This window comes from Macrobrachium nipponense, chromosome 27, assembly GCF_015104395.2.
Source record: "Macrobrachium nipponense isolate FS-2020 chromosome 27, ASM1510439v2, whole genome shotgun sequence".
In the NCBI taxonomy this organism is placed as follows: Eukaryota; Metazoa; Arthropoda; class Malacostraca; order Decapoda; family Palaemonidae; genus Macrobrachium; species Macrobrachium nipponense.
In genome coordinates this window covers 18339483-18358557 of record NC_087216.1, presented here as the reverse complement: position 1 = coordinate 18358557, position 19075 = coordinate 18339483, and the positions used below count along the sequence as shown (strand labels likewise).

The 19075-nt window shown below is 49.3% G+C and overlaps 1 protein-coding gene across 1 annotated transcript in view; it reads right to left on the bottom strand.

Annotated features, from left to right (window-relative positions):
- Positions 1-19075, bottom strand: part of LOC135200618 (neurofibromin-like) — a 369381-nt gene that overhangs the window by 272842 nt on the left and 77464 nt on the right. The window contains 1 exon segment of the mRNA XM_064229231.1: positions 5670-5784. Within this exon segment, the coding sequence (XP_064085301.1) occupies positions 5670-5784 (115 nt within the window).

The window sequence follows — 19075 nt, the reverse complement described above, 5'->3', positions numbered from 1 at the left end:
TAGGAAAGCCGCCTTCAACTCCAAGACGTTGATATGTTGCTGCTTGTCCTCCAAACTCCAAACACCTGAAGCGATGAGGCCACCTAAGTGCGCGCCCCAACCTGCGAGGGAGGCGTCTGAGAACAGAAGGAAGTCAGGTGGGAGAGAACGCAGAGGGACACCCTTCAACAGAAGAGAATGCAGAGGGACACCCTTCACCAGATTCTGGTCGTCCAACCACCAACGAAGGTCTTCTCTCACTTCCAGAGACAGAGGAACCATTAACAGGGGAGAGTCCCAGCTGGAGACCAGAATTCTCCCAGTCTCCATTGCGGAGACCGAAGATGAAGACACCCATGAGGGACCAGCTTCTCTAAGGAAGACAACACTCCCAGAAGAACCTGCCACTGATGAGCTGACTGATGTGACTCTGACAGGAAGTTGCGCACCACTTTCCACAACTTCTCCAATGTCTGATCCGATGGGAAAACTTTTGCCACTGTCATATTGATGACCATGCCCAGGCCTTTGAGTGGGTACGAGGTTCGACTTTTCCTGGTTGACTAAGATGCCCAGTTCCAGACAGAACCGAAGTAGACGATCCCTGTCCTGCAGCAGCTTCTCCCTGGAAACTACCAAGACTAACCAATCGTCCAGGTACCTCAGCAAACGGATCCCCTGAGCATGGGCCCAACTTGACACGAGACAAAAGACCCTCATGAAAACTTGAACTCAAAAGACCTTGTCCGCAAGAGAGAAGCGAAAGAAATTCCAGGACGTGGGATGAACAGGGATTTGGAAGTATGCGTCCCTCAAGTCTATCGACAGCATGAAGTCGCCTTCCCTCATGGCTGCCAACACCAAGCGTGGGGTCTCCTTCTTGAACCGTGTCTTCCTAATGAAGTGATTCAAGGTGGATAAGTCGATCATGACTGTAAAACCCTGGGGACGGACACACTATTCTATCGCATCCTTGTCCAGCATTTTCTGCACTTCCTCCCGAAGAGCCAAGAACTTCAGAGAATCTGGAGGATATGCATTACTGAGCTGTGGCTTGTCTGACAGAGGAGGAGAGAATTTGAATGGCAGTAGGTATCCCAGCTGAAGGACATCTACCACCCACTTCTCCACCCCATAACTCTGCCACTTGGTCCAGTAGCCAGCCAGGCAACCCTCCCCCCTTGGCGCAGGAGAGGGAGAGGCACATAACCTACCGACGGCCCCCTCTACCTCTGCCCCTTGGCTTAAAGGAGTGAGAGCGAAAGGGGCGTTGATCATCTGACTTAGGCTGTGTCGAATGGGAAGGCCCTGCTGAACTCGAGGTCCTCGACGGCATACCAGGTGACGATCTCCTTGACTGCTACTGGATAGGGGGAGGAGCCAAACGTCTCCGAGGACGAGACTCCGACTTAGACACAGCCTGGTGCACCAGTCTGTCTTTGGTGTCAGTCCTGCGCCGGTCTGTCACATTCTCGAGCTCTGTCCGAGGAAACTAAAATTGGGACTCCAACAGATCTCAGTTACTCAATACCAGCAAGGACTCGGTGTCGAGCGATCTCTCCATCCTAGACAAAGCCGCGTCCCTTCTAATCAGAAGATTAGCCCATAAATTAACACTGAGGTGAGCCAAATATGAAAATGCCTTGCCCCCAGACTGCAACACACTGATAAGTGAGGAGGCACTCACCAACCCTTCCGGGGACCTGTCGAAAGCTATCTTGGCAATAACCTCAGACCAGAGGTTTAGCCAAGAAAACATCTGCAACATGGAGGCCGGCGCAGATTCCAATGCTGAGGCATCAGTGGAGACAAGGACGGAGCCACCAGCCTCACCTGTTCCAAAGTCAATCCCAGCTTCAGGCGAATGACGTCTGGCCTAAGATGGCGTGAAAACAAAAAAGCAGAGCTCCTAGCATAGTACTTCCTATGTCTCGTGAGAGGCGGAGTAGTAGTTTGGTAGAACCCCTAGAGCGAAGCAAACCGTCCCAGTCCAAAACAGAGGCGTTAACCTTCTGCAAGACCAACTGAATGTGCCCCGACAAAGGAAGCTGAAGAGATGATTTGGGGTCCTGAGTAGCTCCCACCAAGGCTTCCAAGCAAGAGGGAATGTAAGATGACAAAGCCTTGAATGAGATCAACTGTTAGAAATCAGAAAGGATTGATATTTGTGTCCGACTGTGGGGAATAGCCATTCGGTTGTTAGCTTCACTCGAAGCTTTATCTATTTTTCTTAATAAATTAAAAGTAAATAACTTAATGCTACTTAGTATAGTAACTTAGTAACTATTAGCGTTAATGATAAGTAAAATTAATAATAAAATTAAACTTATGAATTAAATTACTTAAACTAGTAATTGCCTAATAGGTCTTAAGTTCGAGCGTGCGTAATATGTACCTGTCAAAGGTAAGAAGTAAATTACCTCGGAGGTTACCACAGCCACAGCGAACAGTTACAGTAAGAGTTACTCATTAGCAAGGCCAGCATCTACATTGTGATAGGAAATTAACCCAGAACAAAACTGAATGTTCTAACTCCAAGACAACGACAATTTTGGAATACGTCAACGTCAACATTTCTGATAAGTGCTTTATATTATTATGTATCTTTGGCCATGTCTAGGGAAAAAGGTAATGTACGGCAATGTCACAAAGTTTTATTAGTGGATCTACTCTTTAATGTAAGTTATTTTGGTTGTTAAATAATTGTTTTGTTTATTAAATGTAAGTAAGATTAAAATTAAAATAAATTCCAATACAACAACTTTCGAAAAGGAAGACAGAAACTCTCGCGTGTCTCCCTCCTCCTCCCCCAGCAACGGAGACCGACAACAAGAAGGATGTGTAGGCTCCTCTAAAACACCTTCCCCACCAAATTGACAGAAGGGTTAGCAGCCAAACAGCCCGAAACCGCTACTAACCTGTCTGGGCTGGGTCCATGCGTCGGCTTCCGAGACGAACCCACAATAACACTAGGAACATCACTTACCTCAACAGATGATTTAACATGTCCCTTAGAGTCGAACTCTAGGAAGCACCAGTGAGAGAGGAAGGCAAACACTCCTGCTGCACCAACTCCGCACTCACTACCTTTGACCTCTTGACAGGAGCCTTGAGATCCTTACGGCAACGAATAGGCCTTGGAGAAGAAGGAGCACAAACATCACAAGCACGGGAAAGGGAGGTTGCAACACGCTCACGATGTGCATGGACAGAGAGAGAGAGGACGGAGAGGATAGAAGAGAGCAGAGAGAGGAAGAGAGAGAGAGAGAGAGAGAGAGAGAGAGAGAGAGACAGGCCCGAGATTCGAGGCAGAGGACAAAGCATCCACTGCAGATCACACATGGGAAGGAGTACTAACACTGCCCGAGACAACAGCACTCTCGGGAACACGCCCGCCTTGTTCCTCCCTCGAAGGCGAAGGAAGGGCAAAGTCCTTAGCCTTCCAACGCTTGATACGCCGACAGGGCATAGAGGGGGAAGAGGGAGAGGAAGAGAGCACTGGTTTCTTATGTGCACTCTTCTCAGGAGGCGGGGATGAAGCAACACGTTTCCTATCAGTCCTCCCAACCGATAAGGCAGCCAACTTCACATCCAATATAGAGTCCAACTTCTGAAGCACTGCCTGGCATATGACCTCACACTGATGTGACAGAGAAGGCTCCGATGACAAAGAAGGGAGATGTAGCGAACTGGGCGGCAGCGATGACGTCACGGCTGAGAAAGGCGGATCAAAGGAGACAACTGGGAGAGACGTCATTGATGGGAGTGACATCACAAGTGGTGGTAACATCACGGCTTCCCCTCGGAGCGAGGTGGAATCAGGCACCACTGGCGGAGGAATACACAAAGATGGATCCCGTGACGTCATCAACAGGGCTGGCGCCACAACGTCACTCCGACTCGAAGCGGCAGCAGACACTGGCGGAGTAATACAAGATAGCCCACTTCTGCTACCCACGAAGACAAAGCCGGGAGGAGGGGGGAATGGCCTGGCCAGACCGGGGAGGGGGGGGTGCGAGCCTCCACAAAATGCGCTAGCAGCCCCTCCAAGGACGGGGGACCCCCTAGCCTAAGCATCTTCCAAATTGCCGCCATTTTGAACGCCTCCGACTCTGGAAGAGAAGAGATCGATGAAAAAGCCTCACCCTTCTCAGGAATCAAATAAACTCCTAAGGAAGAGGGGGCTACATTACAAACATTAGCCTGGTGGCCTCCCGATACTTCCATCGACGAATCAGTGGAAGAAAAGGAAGGAGATGCAGGGACAGTGTTACCATGGGGGTTGACTACTGCAGGAGACAAAACATCGGGAAGAGGCGAAAAACCTTCCCAAGTAGGAAGAGTCGAAACCCTCCGATGTTCTCTCTTGCCATAAAACCTCCTCCACTGCTCCTTAGGCCATGCCCGGCATTCCGTGCAAGGATTCGTAATAGTACAAAAATTAGAACGACACCTACTGCACATTATGTGAGGGTTGGTCGCTGCCGAAGCCAGAAAAAGAGAACAAGGAAAACCTGGAACTCCGGAGCACATACGCTGACGCCGAGAAGGAACAGAAGCCATAATATCAGCCAAATACACACACACACACTAAACACAAGCGTAATGGGCAATGAACCAGGAAAAGGCCAAGAGAGGTTAACACGACTCTTGCCTGGTCGGCCAAAAGAAAGACTGATGAGTGATCATAAGTGGATGGTCTTCGACCATCCTTCACCCGATCTACGCATGTGTTGCCAGATATTACAAGATTCCTTGCTTTCATCTGTTTAACTGGATCCAGCTGGGCGCAAGAAATTATCCTATTGTTAAGACCGAAGGTTTGTTTGCGTATGAACAACATACAACCATGCATCCCTTCATATGCCTGTCGGCTAGTTTGTGGATTTATTTGACCTTGATAACTGTGCAGACTGAATTAGCAAACAGACCCAACCAATTCAGACTTTTCTAATCTATTCTCTCAAACAAACTAGGAAATAGATTATACCCCACAAGTTTTTAACAAAATTTACTGTTAATATACAGAAGAGATGATAGAAATAAGCAGGAATATTTCACTGCACTTAAATTAGGAATCACCACTTGAAACCATATTCAATGAAAGAATATCATTAAACCCAAAAATAATATTTCCTACTAACAACTGCCACATTTTAAAATTGATAGGTAACTATACTGATTGGAAATGTGAGGTCAAATAATTACTCAAGTTTTAAGTGACTTTGGTCCAGCTGATGATGAATATTGAATTGTAACCAAAACTTTATATAACATCTTATTCCAAAATAAGGAGTCCTTTAAATTGAAAAATATACACCCATGACACCTGAGGAGGCAACTTTGTACCTGCAGTAATTTCAAGTTTGAATACTATTATATTCAATACCTGAACAACAAAAACCAAGAAAACTGAACAGTGAAAGAAATTTGTATGTTGCAAAACCCTCACACACAGTCAAGAAAAAGACATTAACGAACTAATAACAAAATGGGATCTCCTCTAATACTAAAAAAAAAAAAAAAAAAAAAAAAAAATACCTATTGGACACTTGGTCTTTCCCCTACGAAAGAGTAGAGGCATTAATCAAGCATGACAGGTTTGTAATCTGCAATATATTCAATAACACAACAAGAAAAATCAGCATCATCAACACTTTAAATAATAAGGTTACATTAAAACCACTTACTGAGAATCAATAGGTTTGTGCTCTGGTGGTCCCAAATATGCTAGAAGAGTAGCCATCTTGTCAAATGGTCGTCTACCTACTGCTTTGTGGTCCCTGCTGCTGGATAAATACTCCCCTGCAAATATAATAACATATATAAAAGATCAAACTTAAACTAAAAAAAAATTGCAAATAAAGAAATACGCTTAATGCAAGCATGCATTATTATATCAGACTCAAGAACTCCATCTACAATTTTTCAAGCATTAAAATGACAATTTGTCGAAAATTGCATTTTTCCTAACTATACAAACCTGAGGTCCTTTAACAATAGGAAGGTGACTAGCGGCAGCTGGAACGGTCGTAAGCTTCGAACAAGGGAGTTCGGTAGTTAACTGCTTGTCCGACAGTGCGTGCGCTGCGCGCCTGAGAGGTGAAGGATCACTTTTGCTTTAGGCCCATGCAAAAAAACGCAGAGTGAGGGGTGGCATGAGGTGGGACTATATGTAAAGGACCTCAGGTTTGTATAGTTAGGAAAAATGCAATTTTCAACAAATTGTCATTTGTTCCGATAAGTGATACAAACCATCGGCCCTTTAACAATATGAAGACTCACTTCTTGGTGGGAGGAATCTGAGTCTTTGTGAACAGACTGGTGTTCGCCCAACCTTGGAATGCCTCCCTGGTCGTAAGAGCAAGGGAGGGATCCAAGCCTCTGTCCGATTGCAAGAGGCAACATAAAGTTATGGGTTTGTCTCTAGTTGGCATCCACTTCCCCCCCCCTTGTTGGAGGAAGTGGTGGATATTCACTCCTATCCCTAATGAAAGGGATAGGATGGAGCTCGGTCGAGTAGCTTACCTGCATCTTTTCCTTTTCCAGCGTAGTGACGACCGTGTCCCTCTGCCCACAGGTAGAGGTAGAGAAAGATGGGGAAGAGAAGCCAGTTGCACTCTCATTCACTCATTCATTCTTACAGTTACACCAGGAATCGATGCTGTTCTGCCTGCTCGGGTGCTGGGTAAGCTACACAACGTGTTGAGCAGCCACCACAGGTCCCAAGGAAAAAGTATCCAAGGACTTGTGGGCAATATCCCGAAGGTAGAAGGAGGTGAAGGTAGTCTGGTTGGCCTAGACCCCTGCCTTCAGGACCTGCGCCACGCAGAAGTTCTTGCGGAATGCAAGCGAAGGACCAATGCCTCTGACTTCGTGGGTTCTCGGATGAAGGGGACGGATGTCGTCACTACCATCAGTTTCGTATGCCCTCCTGATCACCTCACGCAGCCAGAATGAAAGTGTGTTCTTGGATACTTCTTTCTTGGTAAGCCCAGTGCTAATGAAGAGGCGTCGACACTCAGGCCTGAGGTGTCGAGTTCTTTTCAGATAGCGCCGTAGCGCCCTCACAGGACAAAGCAGCATCTCATCCGTATCGTTGTCGGTGAAATCCATTAGGGAGGGGATTGTGAAAGACTCGAACCTGTCGTCAGGGATCGACGGATTCCGAGTGTCTTGGTCACGAAGTTCGGGACGAAATCGAGCGTCACAGATCCCCATCCTCTGGAATGCTTTACATCGAAAGACAGACCATGAAGTTCCCCTACTCTCTTCGCCGATGCCAGGGCCAGCAAGAAGAGGGTCTTGAGGGTCAGATCCCTGTCTGACAACTCTCGAAGTGGCTCGAATGGTCTTCGAGTCAAACTCCTAAGGACGAGAGTCACGTCCCACTCAGGGGGCCTGAGTTCCCTGGGTGGGCAAGACCTTTCGAAGCTCCTCATAAGCAAGGAGATCTCGAACAAATTCAAGATATCCAGTCTCCTCAGCTTTAGGACCAGGGCGGCTCTGTATCCTTTGACTGTGGGGATGGAGAGGAGCTTCTCTCAGCGAAGAAAAACGAGGAAATCCGCTACCTGCTGAAGAGTGGCTCTGAGAGGAGATAGACCCCGTCTACGACACCATCCACAGAAGACGGCCCACTTTCCTTGGTACACAGCTGCAGAGGACTGTTGGACATGTCCAGCCATCTCTGTTGCTGCACTGCGAGAAAAGCCTCTCCTTCGCAGAGATGGTGGATAACAGCCAGCCGTGAAGTTGTAGGGACTGGACTGTTCGGTGGTACCGTTCTACGTGTGGCTGGGCTAGAAGGTTCTGCCAATGGGGAATCTCTCTCGGTGCTTCCGCAAGCAAAGCCAGCAGGTCCGGATACCAAACGGGGGAGCCACCAAGCTCATCCTGAGATTCGGGGTGGCCAGCACTCGGCTGATCACCTTGCGAATCAGACAGAAGGGAGGAAAGGCGTATGTGAAGAGGTTGTCCCACGGGTGTTGAAGAGCGTCCTCTGCAGCTGCCCATGGGTCCGGCACGGCTGAAAAGAAAACTTGGAGTTTTCTGTTGTGCCGGGTGGCGAACAGATCCACTACTGGACGCCCCCACAGGTTGAAGAGCCTTTCCGCCACGTCTGGGTGTAGAGACCATTCGGTTCCTATCACCTGATCCCGACGGCTGAGCTTGTCTGCTACTACATTCCTCTTGCCTGGAATGTAGCGTGCTGACAGCTCTATCGAGTGAGCCACGGCCCACTCATGCACCTGCACGGTCAACTGGTGCAACGGGAGAGACACTAGGCCCCCGTTTGTTGACGTGGCCCCCCTGTTTGTTGACGTATGCCACTACTGTGGTGTTGTCGCACATCAACATCACTGAGTGTCCCACCAAGCGGTCCTGAAACTCTTGGAGAGCATAGACACCGCCTTGAGTTCCAGGACATTGATGTGAAGGTGCTTGTCGTGATGGTCCCACACACCTGCAGTCAGTAACTCCTCCAGGTGTGCGCCCCATCCCTCGGGAGATGCGTCTGAAAACAGCAACATCTCCGGGGAGAGAGAGAGAGAGAGAGAGAGAGAGAGAGAGAGAGAGAGAGAGAGAGAGAGAGAGAGAGAGAGAGAGAGAGGAGGAGGAGGAGGAGGAGGAGGAGGAGGAGGAGGAGGAGGAGGAGGGAGGAGGAGGAGGAGGAGGAGGAGGAGGAGGGAGGAGGAGGAGTGCGGAGAGGCACTCCTCTTAAGAGGTTCCTATCATCCAGCCACCAGGCTAGGTCCTGCCTTACCTCCTCCGTGAGGGACACGGGGAAGTAAGGTGGGTCCTGAGCCTGTGACCATCTCTCCTTTAGTCTCCACTGGAGAGACCGCAGGTGAAGACGTCCGTGAGGAACTAACTTCTCGACTGACGACAGGTGGCCGATCACGACTTGCCATTGCTGAGCTGACTGTTCCTGTCGAGACAGAAATCGGTCAGCTGCCTCCCTGAATCTGCTGATCCGCAAGTCTGCGGGGAAGACTTGCCCTGCTACCGTGTCGATCAGCATACCCAGATACTTCATCCTCTGCTTGGGTTCGAGATCGGACTTCTCGAAGTTTACCACGATCCCCAGATCACGGTAGAACTTCAGGAGTTGATCCCTGTCCTGTAGCAACCGCGAGCGGACTAGCCAATTGTCGCGATACCTCAAAAGACGTATTCCGTGCGAATGGGCCCAAGCAGACACCAGAGTGAACACTCGCGTGAACACCTGTGGGGCGGTTGAGAGACCGAAGCAAAGTGCCCTGAATTGGTACACCGTCCCATCGAGGATGAAGCGGAGGTACTTCCTGGAGGATTGATGGACGGGTATCTGAAAATATGCGTCCTTCAGATCCACTGAAAGCATGAAATCGTTCTCCCTGATGGAGTCGAGCACAGAATGTGCCGTCTCCATCATGAACCAAGACTAGTGAATGAATCGGTTCAGAGGAGAGAGATCTATCACCGGGCGCCAGCCCCCCGAAGACTTCTCCACCAGGAAAAGGTGGCTGTAGAAGCCCGGTGACCGATCCCTGACGATCTCTACAGCTCCTTTGCTCAGCATGGTCTTTGTCTCCTGTCGAAGAGCGATGTCCTTTGATGAACCATGGACGAAGGTCTGAAGATGGACCCGGTTGGAGGTGAGGGGTGGCCGAGATTTGAAGGGTAGTAGATATCTCTCCCGAAGGACGTCTACTATCCAGGTCTCGGCACCGTAGCGCTGCCATGTTGCCCAATGGCTCGCTAGGCACCCCCCACTTCCGGCAGCAGGTGAGGGGGAACGCCGTCCCTAGCGTTTCCTGCCTCTCTTCGACTTCTTCCCTGCTCCCCCTCAAGAAAAGGAGGGCTGGGAGGGGGGCTGATGACGATGACGACCTCCCCTGGCAGAAGTTGAAGGCAGTCTTTCCTCGGGGCTAAGACGGGGCAACCGTCTTAGCAGCCGAGGAAGAGCTAGCTAAACTCTTTGGTTTAGCCGCAATAGCTCGAGGCTGCCCAGAAGCCTTCGAGGCTGCCTGGTAAACTAGGCGGTCACTGTCATCAGTGCGCTGCCTTTCCACTGCAGCATCCACCATGTCTCCAGGAAAGAGAGAGGAGGAACTCCTAATAGGTCCACTACGAAGTCCGAGTGCCGCCTCACGCCCAGCCCCCCTGGTTACTCGTGTAAGGACTGCGTCCCTACGACGAAGTACCAGGTTGGCCCACAGGTTTGCCGTCTGATTGGCGAGGTAGGAAATGGCCCTACCTCCAGACTGGCAAAGTCTCCTGAAAGCCGGGTCTTCTTCGAGAGCAGAACTCCCGGAGTTGGCCGCGACTTTGGATACTGTGAGGGACCACAGGTCCAACCAAGAGACTGCCTGAAAAGCCGCCATAGCGGTCGATTCCAGGGCAAGTGCCTCCTGCTGCGAGAACCAGAGGTTATCCGACAGGAGCTGCTGCAGGGACACACCCGGAGTTAGCCTTGCTAGTTCTGGGTTAAACTGTTTGGGCGGCATCGGATCTTCAGAAGGCACATAGAAACGGCGCTGACGCTGTAGAGGAGGAGGAAGTAGCTTCGCTGACCTGCCTGACTTCAGCGAATCCTCCCGTCCGGAAACGAGAGACTCCACCTGGTCAAGCACAGAGTCAGCCAGCTCTGATCGCGGCAGACCCACTGTTGGTTTGGGTTCCCTCTTCGGGCCCCAAAATGACTCGACTAGGGACGTGGGCTCGGATGGTGGGAGCGGCGATCCTTCCCCAAGGTCGTTGTGCTGACGAATCAGTGCAATGACCTCTGCAAAGTTCCTCTGAATCTCTGGAGTGACTGCGTCTTGAGGAGTAGGACCGTCCAGTCCCTCCAACAAGAGCAACTCCCGAGATCCTCCTCCTTCAGAAGGAAGAACAGCATCAGACCCCTCTCGGTCTCCTCCTGTCACTTGCGCGTACGTCCTGGTTGATCCTAAGACCGCGCCTGGCGAGTACGGCGTCGTGACGGGACCGCGAGGGGCACGCCCCTCACAATCACTCCTAGGTACCTCGCTCTTCCCGGCGTATCCCGAGAAAGTAGAAGGTACAGGAGAGGAAGACCTGACGCTCCCCCCTCGCTCACTGGCAGAACCAGTGTGCTTGGAGGGCTGCAAACGATCACCAACCCGCGGTGGGGATCGGTCTGCAGGCCTGGTCGCACCGCTCACCTGTGGCGAGCGGCTGGACTGAGCACAGCGGCCCCAGTCCCGTGCGTCAGATGAGCTTCTGCTGGTCCCCCTATCCACCCGGTCCCTGTGGGAGCGGCGGTCAGGGGACCTGCAGAGATCACTGTCGCGGTGAGACCGGTGCGTGTCCTCGCGGCGCGTTTTGTTTGTTTGTTTGTATGATGCTTTTACGTTGCATGGAACCAGTGGTTATTCAGCAACGGGACCAACGGCTTTAAGTGACTTCCAAACCACGTCGAGAGTGAACTTCTATCACCAGAAATACACATCTCTCACTCCTCAACGGAATGGCCGAGAATCTAACCCGCGACCACCGAGGTGGAACGCTAATACCATACCAACTACGCCGCTGAGGCGCTCGAACAGCTGGTACCAGCTGAGGCTGGCACCAACGATCGGGGGGACCTCTTCCCAGCCTCAGCCCGTGGCCGGTCAGAGACAGTCACGTCAACCCGTGTTACCAGCTGGTCGCTGTGAGGGCGGCCGCTGGCCTGGCGAGAGTCACCTGAGCGGCTCTCGCCAGCCTTCTGCTCCGTGCCGCGGTCCTGGCGCAGGGCGAACCAGCAGAAGGACCCCCTGTCCCACCGGAGTGGGACGGGCCCTTAGAAGTTCCCGAGGGAGCCTTCTTAGGGGGGGAGGAGGCAGCCTTCTTCTTCTTCGGCTTGGGAGCCTTAGAAGTCGAAGGGAAAGAGGCAGCAGCAGACGGCAAAGAAGACGATGAAGACGACGACGACACCTTCCTCCTCCTCTTCTTCTTCATCAGCTCTCGCAGGACAGACATCAGATCCTCCATCCAGGACAGAGCCGGGGCAACTGCCAAAGCAACACGGCCCGGCTGCACCTGTCCGGAAGGACCTGCGTCCGGGGCAGCAACACCGTGGACTGGAACAACGTGGGCAGGAGTGGGAACAGCGGGAACAGCAGGAGCGGCAAGAGCGGCAGGGCCAGCAGCAGGAACAGCAGTAGCGGCAGGTACGGCAGGCAAGTCAGGTAAACCAGGAGGCTTAGCTTCAGCCAACGACATCCTGGGTACCGGTAGCAGGTCAAGGGGTGAGCTTTTAGGGCAGCGGAAGTCTGGGGTAGGCAGCACGAAGAACCCAGGCGGAGGTGGCACGACCCTCCTCGGTACGGTAGCGATCAGCCCTTGTATGGCGGCTGTTGGCGTCACCGACATCACATGGGGAGTATACACCAGGTGAGGAGGGGGGGCGTACCCTGGGGTAGAGATCGTGGTAGTGGTGGTGGTCACCGCCCCAGACCCCGCAAGACACTGAATAAGCCCCTGGGTACTTGGCACGCCCTGCAGTCCCAGTGACGACCACACCTGTCCAAGGTCGTCTCCCACGGAAGATGCACCTGCGGAAGCAACGGTCGGGTAAACATGAGGGGTTCCCTCTCGCTTGGGGGGAGACGAGCCCCACCCCGAGCAGACGGAAGACCCCAAATACAATTGTACGTCAGGGTAACGAGCGCCCTCCTCTACACTTGACGGATCAAGTGAGGAGAAGGACTCCGAAACCGCCGCCCCCCCCCGGGGAAGGTGCCATATGTGGGAGCTGAGCAGGGGGTAGGAAAGAAGACAAGGTATCAGTAACCAATGGAGTCGCTGGAGAGCTTTCCGACGACTCCTTGGCAGGCCTTCGTTTCTTCCTACCCTCATACAAGCCCCACTGCACCTCCGACCAATTCACACATATTACACATGGCTCGGCCCGAGAGCATTCACGCCCTCGGCACCGAGTACATAATTCATGTGGATCAATATCAACAAAAGAGCGAAAGCCGCCGCATTTACGCCCCTCCATCCAGGGACACACTCTACGGGCGACCGGGGGCGCGGCGAAAGCTCCATTTCTTGATCCATATCGATCAATTAATCAATGAAAAATGAAAATAAGTACTTACGATTTTCACTTTCACAACCAAACAAACCAGTAAAAGAATAATATAATCCAAGCATACGACGATGTAGCGGGCAGAGAGCGATGGCGAACAACGTCCTCACACCACACGGCCGAAAGCAAAAGTGATTCTTCACCTCTCAGGCATGCGGCGCGAGCACTGTCGGACAAGCAGTTAACTACCGTACACTCCCTTGTTCGAAGCTTACAACCGTTCCAGCTGCCGCTAGTTACCTTCCTATTGTTAAAGGACCGATGGTTTGTATAACGTATCGGAACAAATAATATTTTATACTGTTTTAATTCATTATATTGTTGAACTCCAATATTTGTTATAGACTTTTCTGCCAAGAGCAATTTCTCTATTGTGGTGGGATCACAAGCTTAAAAAAACAAGTGGCAAATCCCCCCCACATAAACCTAATCAATCCAGCTGCCAAACTCACCTCTGTCACACTTTCCTCGCTACACTACAGCATACACGCAGGACAATTGACCTATACCTACAAACAAACAAACACACACACACACAAAAACACTCAAACACATGTACTTACCAACCACTCCAGACACTCCAAGCTATGCTGTGCTGTCCGCTGGTCAAGGTCACTGAGATACCAACAACAACAACACAAAAATACCAAATTTGTAACTAATTTGTATTTTTCATAACTAACAAACCTGAGGTCTTAACATTAGGATTTACTAGCGCCAAGTTGGAAACCGGTAGAATTAAAATTACACTTGTGAGATCCAGGGACTATTGGCATATATACCAGGTCACGGGGCATGTATACCCAGAATGCCCTCGGCATCCTGTGACCCATCAGTTATATTTCTAACCCAGTTTAGACTGCTAGAGGGGTGGTTCGAGGTGGGCCTTTACCTGTTAAGACCTCAGGTTTGTTAGTTATGAAAAATACAAATTGTTTGAAAATTTGTCATTTGTTCATATACGGAACAAACCTTCAGTCTTAACAATAGGATAGACTTACTTATTGGTGGGAGGTAAGTCTTTATAACTGACTGGGAGTTTGCCACCTTTATCCATTTCCGAATAGTATGTGTATTCTAAGACAATGGACTATAACTCTTGAACCAAAGATATTTGAGAATCTATTGGTTTCCCCCACTGGGTGTTCGTACGATGCCATGGTTTATTATACTACGGAAGATGGAGAACCATCCATGCTCCTAAACCATTCCTGTCCCTTGCATCTGGATCTATTATCATACCGTCAACACCGAAGTTAGAAATCTAGAACATGGAAAGCCACTGACTCCGGGGCATTTCCTTTGTCTCCTCTTCGAAACGGCAGACGATCCCGATGGTGAGGCAAAAAGCTCCATCATACCACTTATACACTCTTACTGATCACACTCACACTGTGCACACTCGGAGAAAGAAAAAGTAATAAGAAAATGAAAAATGAAATGGATAAAAAATGGGCAAATTAAAACCGGCTTTAAATCAGATAGACAGTAAACAAGTCTTATCTTAAAGGCGGTAGGAAAATAACTGATGGGTCACAGGACGCCGAGGGCATTCTGGGTATACATGCCCCGTGACCTGGTATAGATGCCAATAGTCCCTGGATCTCACAAGTGTAATTTTAATTCTACCGGTTTCCAGCTTGGCACTAGTAAATCCTAATGTTAAGACCGAAGGTTTGTTCTGTATATGAACAAACCAAGAACCACAACCCAACAACACAACAACAACAACCAAGGACCACAACTCAACAACACAACACCCAAGGACTGCAACCCAACAACAACAACCAAGGAACACAACCACAACTCAAGAACACAGCAAACAACCAAGAAACACAACCACAACCCAACAACACAGCAAACAACCAAGGAACACAACCACAACCTCATATATAACAACAAAAACTTAACAACACAACAAAAGAACACTGCACAAACAGCACAAAAAATCACAACAACTCTAAGCAACAACACCAAACTCAATAATAAATAACAACAAAACACAACTCAAGCAAATTCCAATGCCTTCACTAGACTGCTGCCAACACTACTTACTATTACAGCTCCTGGCTAAAGACTGACCAAAAAGACTCACTCAAAACACAGAACTCTGATCTCCAACAGCACCAGCAGACAACCCAGAACCCACCAACAGCCAATTCAGTCGTTAACCATCTAACCACCAATTACCGCACCCCCCCCCCCCCCTCTCTCTCTCTCTCTCTCTCTCTCTCTCACAGACGTTGTCAAATGGAACTCCATAATTCCTCCATACCATTTAAAGTACATACACCCCCAAAACTGAAGAAAAATGATATTGTTAAGATACAATAAAGTTTGTTCATACTTACCTGGCAGATATATATAAAGCTGTATTTCTCCGAAGTCCGACAGAAATTTCAAAACTCCCGGCACACGCAGTGGTCGGCCAGGTGGTTAGTACCCATTCCCTCCGCTGGGAGGCGGGAGTCAGGAACCATTCCCATTTTCTATCCAGATTTTCTATTCCCACTGTCTCCTGAGGGGAGGTGGGTGGGTACTTTGATTATATATATCTGCCAAGTAAGTATGAACAAACTTTATTGTATCTTAACAATATCATTTTGTCCATGAAACTTACCCGGCAGATATATATATAGCTGAATCCCACCTTTGGAGGTAGGGAGAGACAGAAAAGGATATTGGAAACACATTACATGCAGATGATAGACATCTTGGTTCCTTACCTGTTAGCATAGTTGACTTCGTGATTACTGTCACCCAAGTCTGCTAATGCTTTACTAGAGTCTCCAGCAAGGTAGTGACCTAGAATAGCATGGTGATTTTCTAGATGATCTGTCAACGGGAGCGTGACCACAATGTGACTAGACCATTTTGACCATACTATGAGGGCAACGAAGCAAAAAACCACCACCTGACCAGCCTAACAAATTTAATTCCCACATTAATTAGGCTAAAGGAAAGGAAGTCCGGCTCAGGCGGGCGACCTTACAACCATAAATCAAAATAAACCTTTAAAAAACTCACCTACCCATTTTCTACAGAGTAGGATGAGTGCTACTTCCTGCCCCCAACAAAGTGTCTGCGGCGACGTATGGTCCAAGCGCATAACAGTTCTTGTATGTCGTCTTCAAATCCCGCAGGTAGTGTGAAGCGAACACCGAGTTGCTGCGCCAAAAAGTGGCACTCAGAATGTCATTGAGTGCCATATTCTTTTGGAAGGCTACCGAGGTAGATATAGCCCTCACTTCGTGGGCATTCACTTTCAACAGCTTAATATCACTGTCTTCGCAAGATGAATGCGCCTGTCTAATGGTGTCCCTCAAGAAGAAGGCCAGAGCATTCTTCGACATAGGTAACTCTGGTCTCTTGACCGAACACCATAAGTTGTTAGAAGGACCTTGACATTCCTTCGTTTTCCGCAAATAAATCTTTAGAGCCCTGACAGGACACAGGACTCTCTCTGATTCTCGTCCAATGATTTCCCCCATACCCTTAATCTCAAAACTTCTGGGCCAAGGGTTGGAAGGATTCTCATTTTTAGCTAGAAACGTCGGGCTTAATGAGCAGACTGCATTATGCCCCTTAAATCCAATATGCTTGCTAAAAGCTTGAATTTCGCTAACCCTCTTCGCCGTCGCCAGAGCGGTTAGGAAAACAGTTTTCTTAGTAAGATCTCTTAACGATGCATCTTGAAGCGGTTCAAACCGACTGGACATTAGGAATTTAAGGACTACGTCCAAATTCCAAGACGGTAATTTAGGTTGAGGAATCTTTGTAGTTTCGAAAGACCTTAATAGATCGTGAATGTCTTTGTCATTTGCCAAATCAATTCCTCTATGTCTAAAGACTACAGACAGCACACTTCTGTAGCCTTTGATTGTCGAGACCGCAAGCTTCAAGTCGTTCTTTAGGTAAAATAAAAAGTCCGCTATTTGGCTCACAGAGGTCGTGGTAGAGGAAATGCCCTTCCTTCTGCACCAACTCCTAAACGTAGCCCACTTTGATTGGTACACTGCAAGAGTGGAAGCCCTTCTTGCATTGGCAATAGCTCTTGCCACAGGTCTTGAAAAAAACCTCTCGCTCTGGCCAACTTTTTGATAGTCTGAATGCAGTCAGACTAGGCTCAGAGCAGGGAGGTTTTTGTGGTACCTCTCGAAGTGGGGCTGTTTGAGTAGATCTGTCCTCGAAGGCAGTGTCCTCGGGAAGTCTACTACGAAGGACATGACCTCTGTGAACCATTCTTTTGTCGGCCAGTAAGGGGCGATTAACGTCATTCTCGTCCCTTCTGAAGTCGCAAATTTTCTCATCACTTCTCCCAGGATCTTGAACGGGGGAAAGTCGTACAGATCCATCCCTGTCTAGTCCCAGAGAAGGGCATCTATTGCTATTGCTCTCGGATCGAGCACCGGGGAGCAGTACAGCAGAAGCCTCTTTGTCCTTGATGTCGCAAAGACGTCTACTAGAGGACGTCCCCACAACTTCCACAGCTCTTGGCACACCTCCTGATGTAGAATCCACTCGGTCGGCAGCAGTTGACCTTGCCGACTGAGGAGATCCACACGGACGTTCTCCACGCCTGCAACGAATCTCGTCAGAATCGTTACGTTTTGCGTTTTCGCCCACAACAAGATCTCTCTCGCTAGGTTGAACAATGATCGAGAGTGAGTCCCTCCTTGTTTTTTTGATGTATGCCAGAGCTGTGGTGTTGTCCGAATTTATCTGAACTATCTTGAGTGAGACTTTGTCTTCGAACAATTGTAGAGCCAAGTATATGGCCGCTAGTTCCTTGAGATTTATGTGCCAGTACACCTGGAGAGGGGAACAGGTGTACTGGTACATAAATCTCAAAGAACTGTTCCCCTCTCCAGGTGCCTGACACTTCTTCCCCCCCTAGTGTAGCTCCCCACCCCGTGTTGGATGCGTCGGAGAACAACACTAGGTCAGGGCTCCGAAGTTTGAGGGATACTCCTTCCAAAAGTTTTAAAGGATCGAGCCACAACTTTAGGTGATCCTTTACTTCTCTCGGAATTCTTCAAATTGCATCTAAATTTTCTTTGTCCTTCCAATTCTCTTTCGGGAAAAACTGGAGAGGTCTGAGATGTAGTCTTCCCAAGGAAAAAAACTTCTCCAGCGAAGAAATGGTCCTCAGCAGACTCATCCATTCCCTCACCGAGCATGATTCTTTCCTTAAGAAGACTGATATTTTGTCTAATCCTTGTTGTTGACGTCCCTGGGACGGAAAAGCTCGAAAAGCCACTGAATCCATCTGAATCCCCAGATACACGATGGACTGTGTGGGGATCAGTTGTGACTTTTCGAAATTCACCAGAAGTCCCAGGGACTTCGCTAGAGTTAAGGTTGATTGAAGGTCCTTCAGACACTTTTCTTTTGATGATGCGCGAATGAGCCAGTCGTCTAGATATAGAGAGATCCTGACGTTTGTAAGATGAAGCCACCTCGCCACATTCTTCATTAAAACTGTGAAGATCATTGGTGCCGTACTCAATCCGAAGCAAAGAGCTCTGAATTGGAAAACTTCCCTTCATGACAAAACGCAGATACTTCCTCGATTGGTGATGAATCGGGACGTGGAAATATGCGTCTTGAAGGTCTAACGACACCATCCAATCGCCTTGTCTTAAGGCCCCAAGCACTGACTGAGGTGTCTCCATCTTGAACCTCTGTCTCTCTATAAAAAGATTTAGACTGCTCACATCTAAAACTGGCCTCCAACCTCCCGACTGTTTCGGTACCAGGAATAACCTGTTGTAGAAACCCGGGGATTGAAGGTCGTCTACCTGTTCTATTGCATTCTTCTCGAGCATTTGTTCGAGCAGATCGAACAAGATCTGTTGTTTTTCCAGCTGGTACGAAGGTGATAGATCCCTGGGCGTCGTGCACAGCGGAGGCGACTTCAGGAATGGTATTTTGTATCCTCGCTCGATGACATTGAGCGACCAGGTGTCCGCCTCTATCTTTCTCCAGGGTTTTGCAAATAACTGAAGCCTG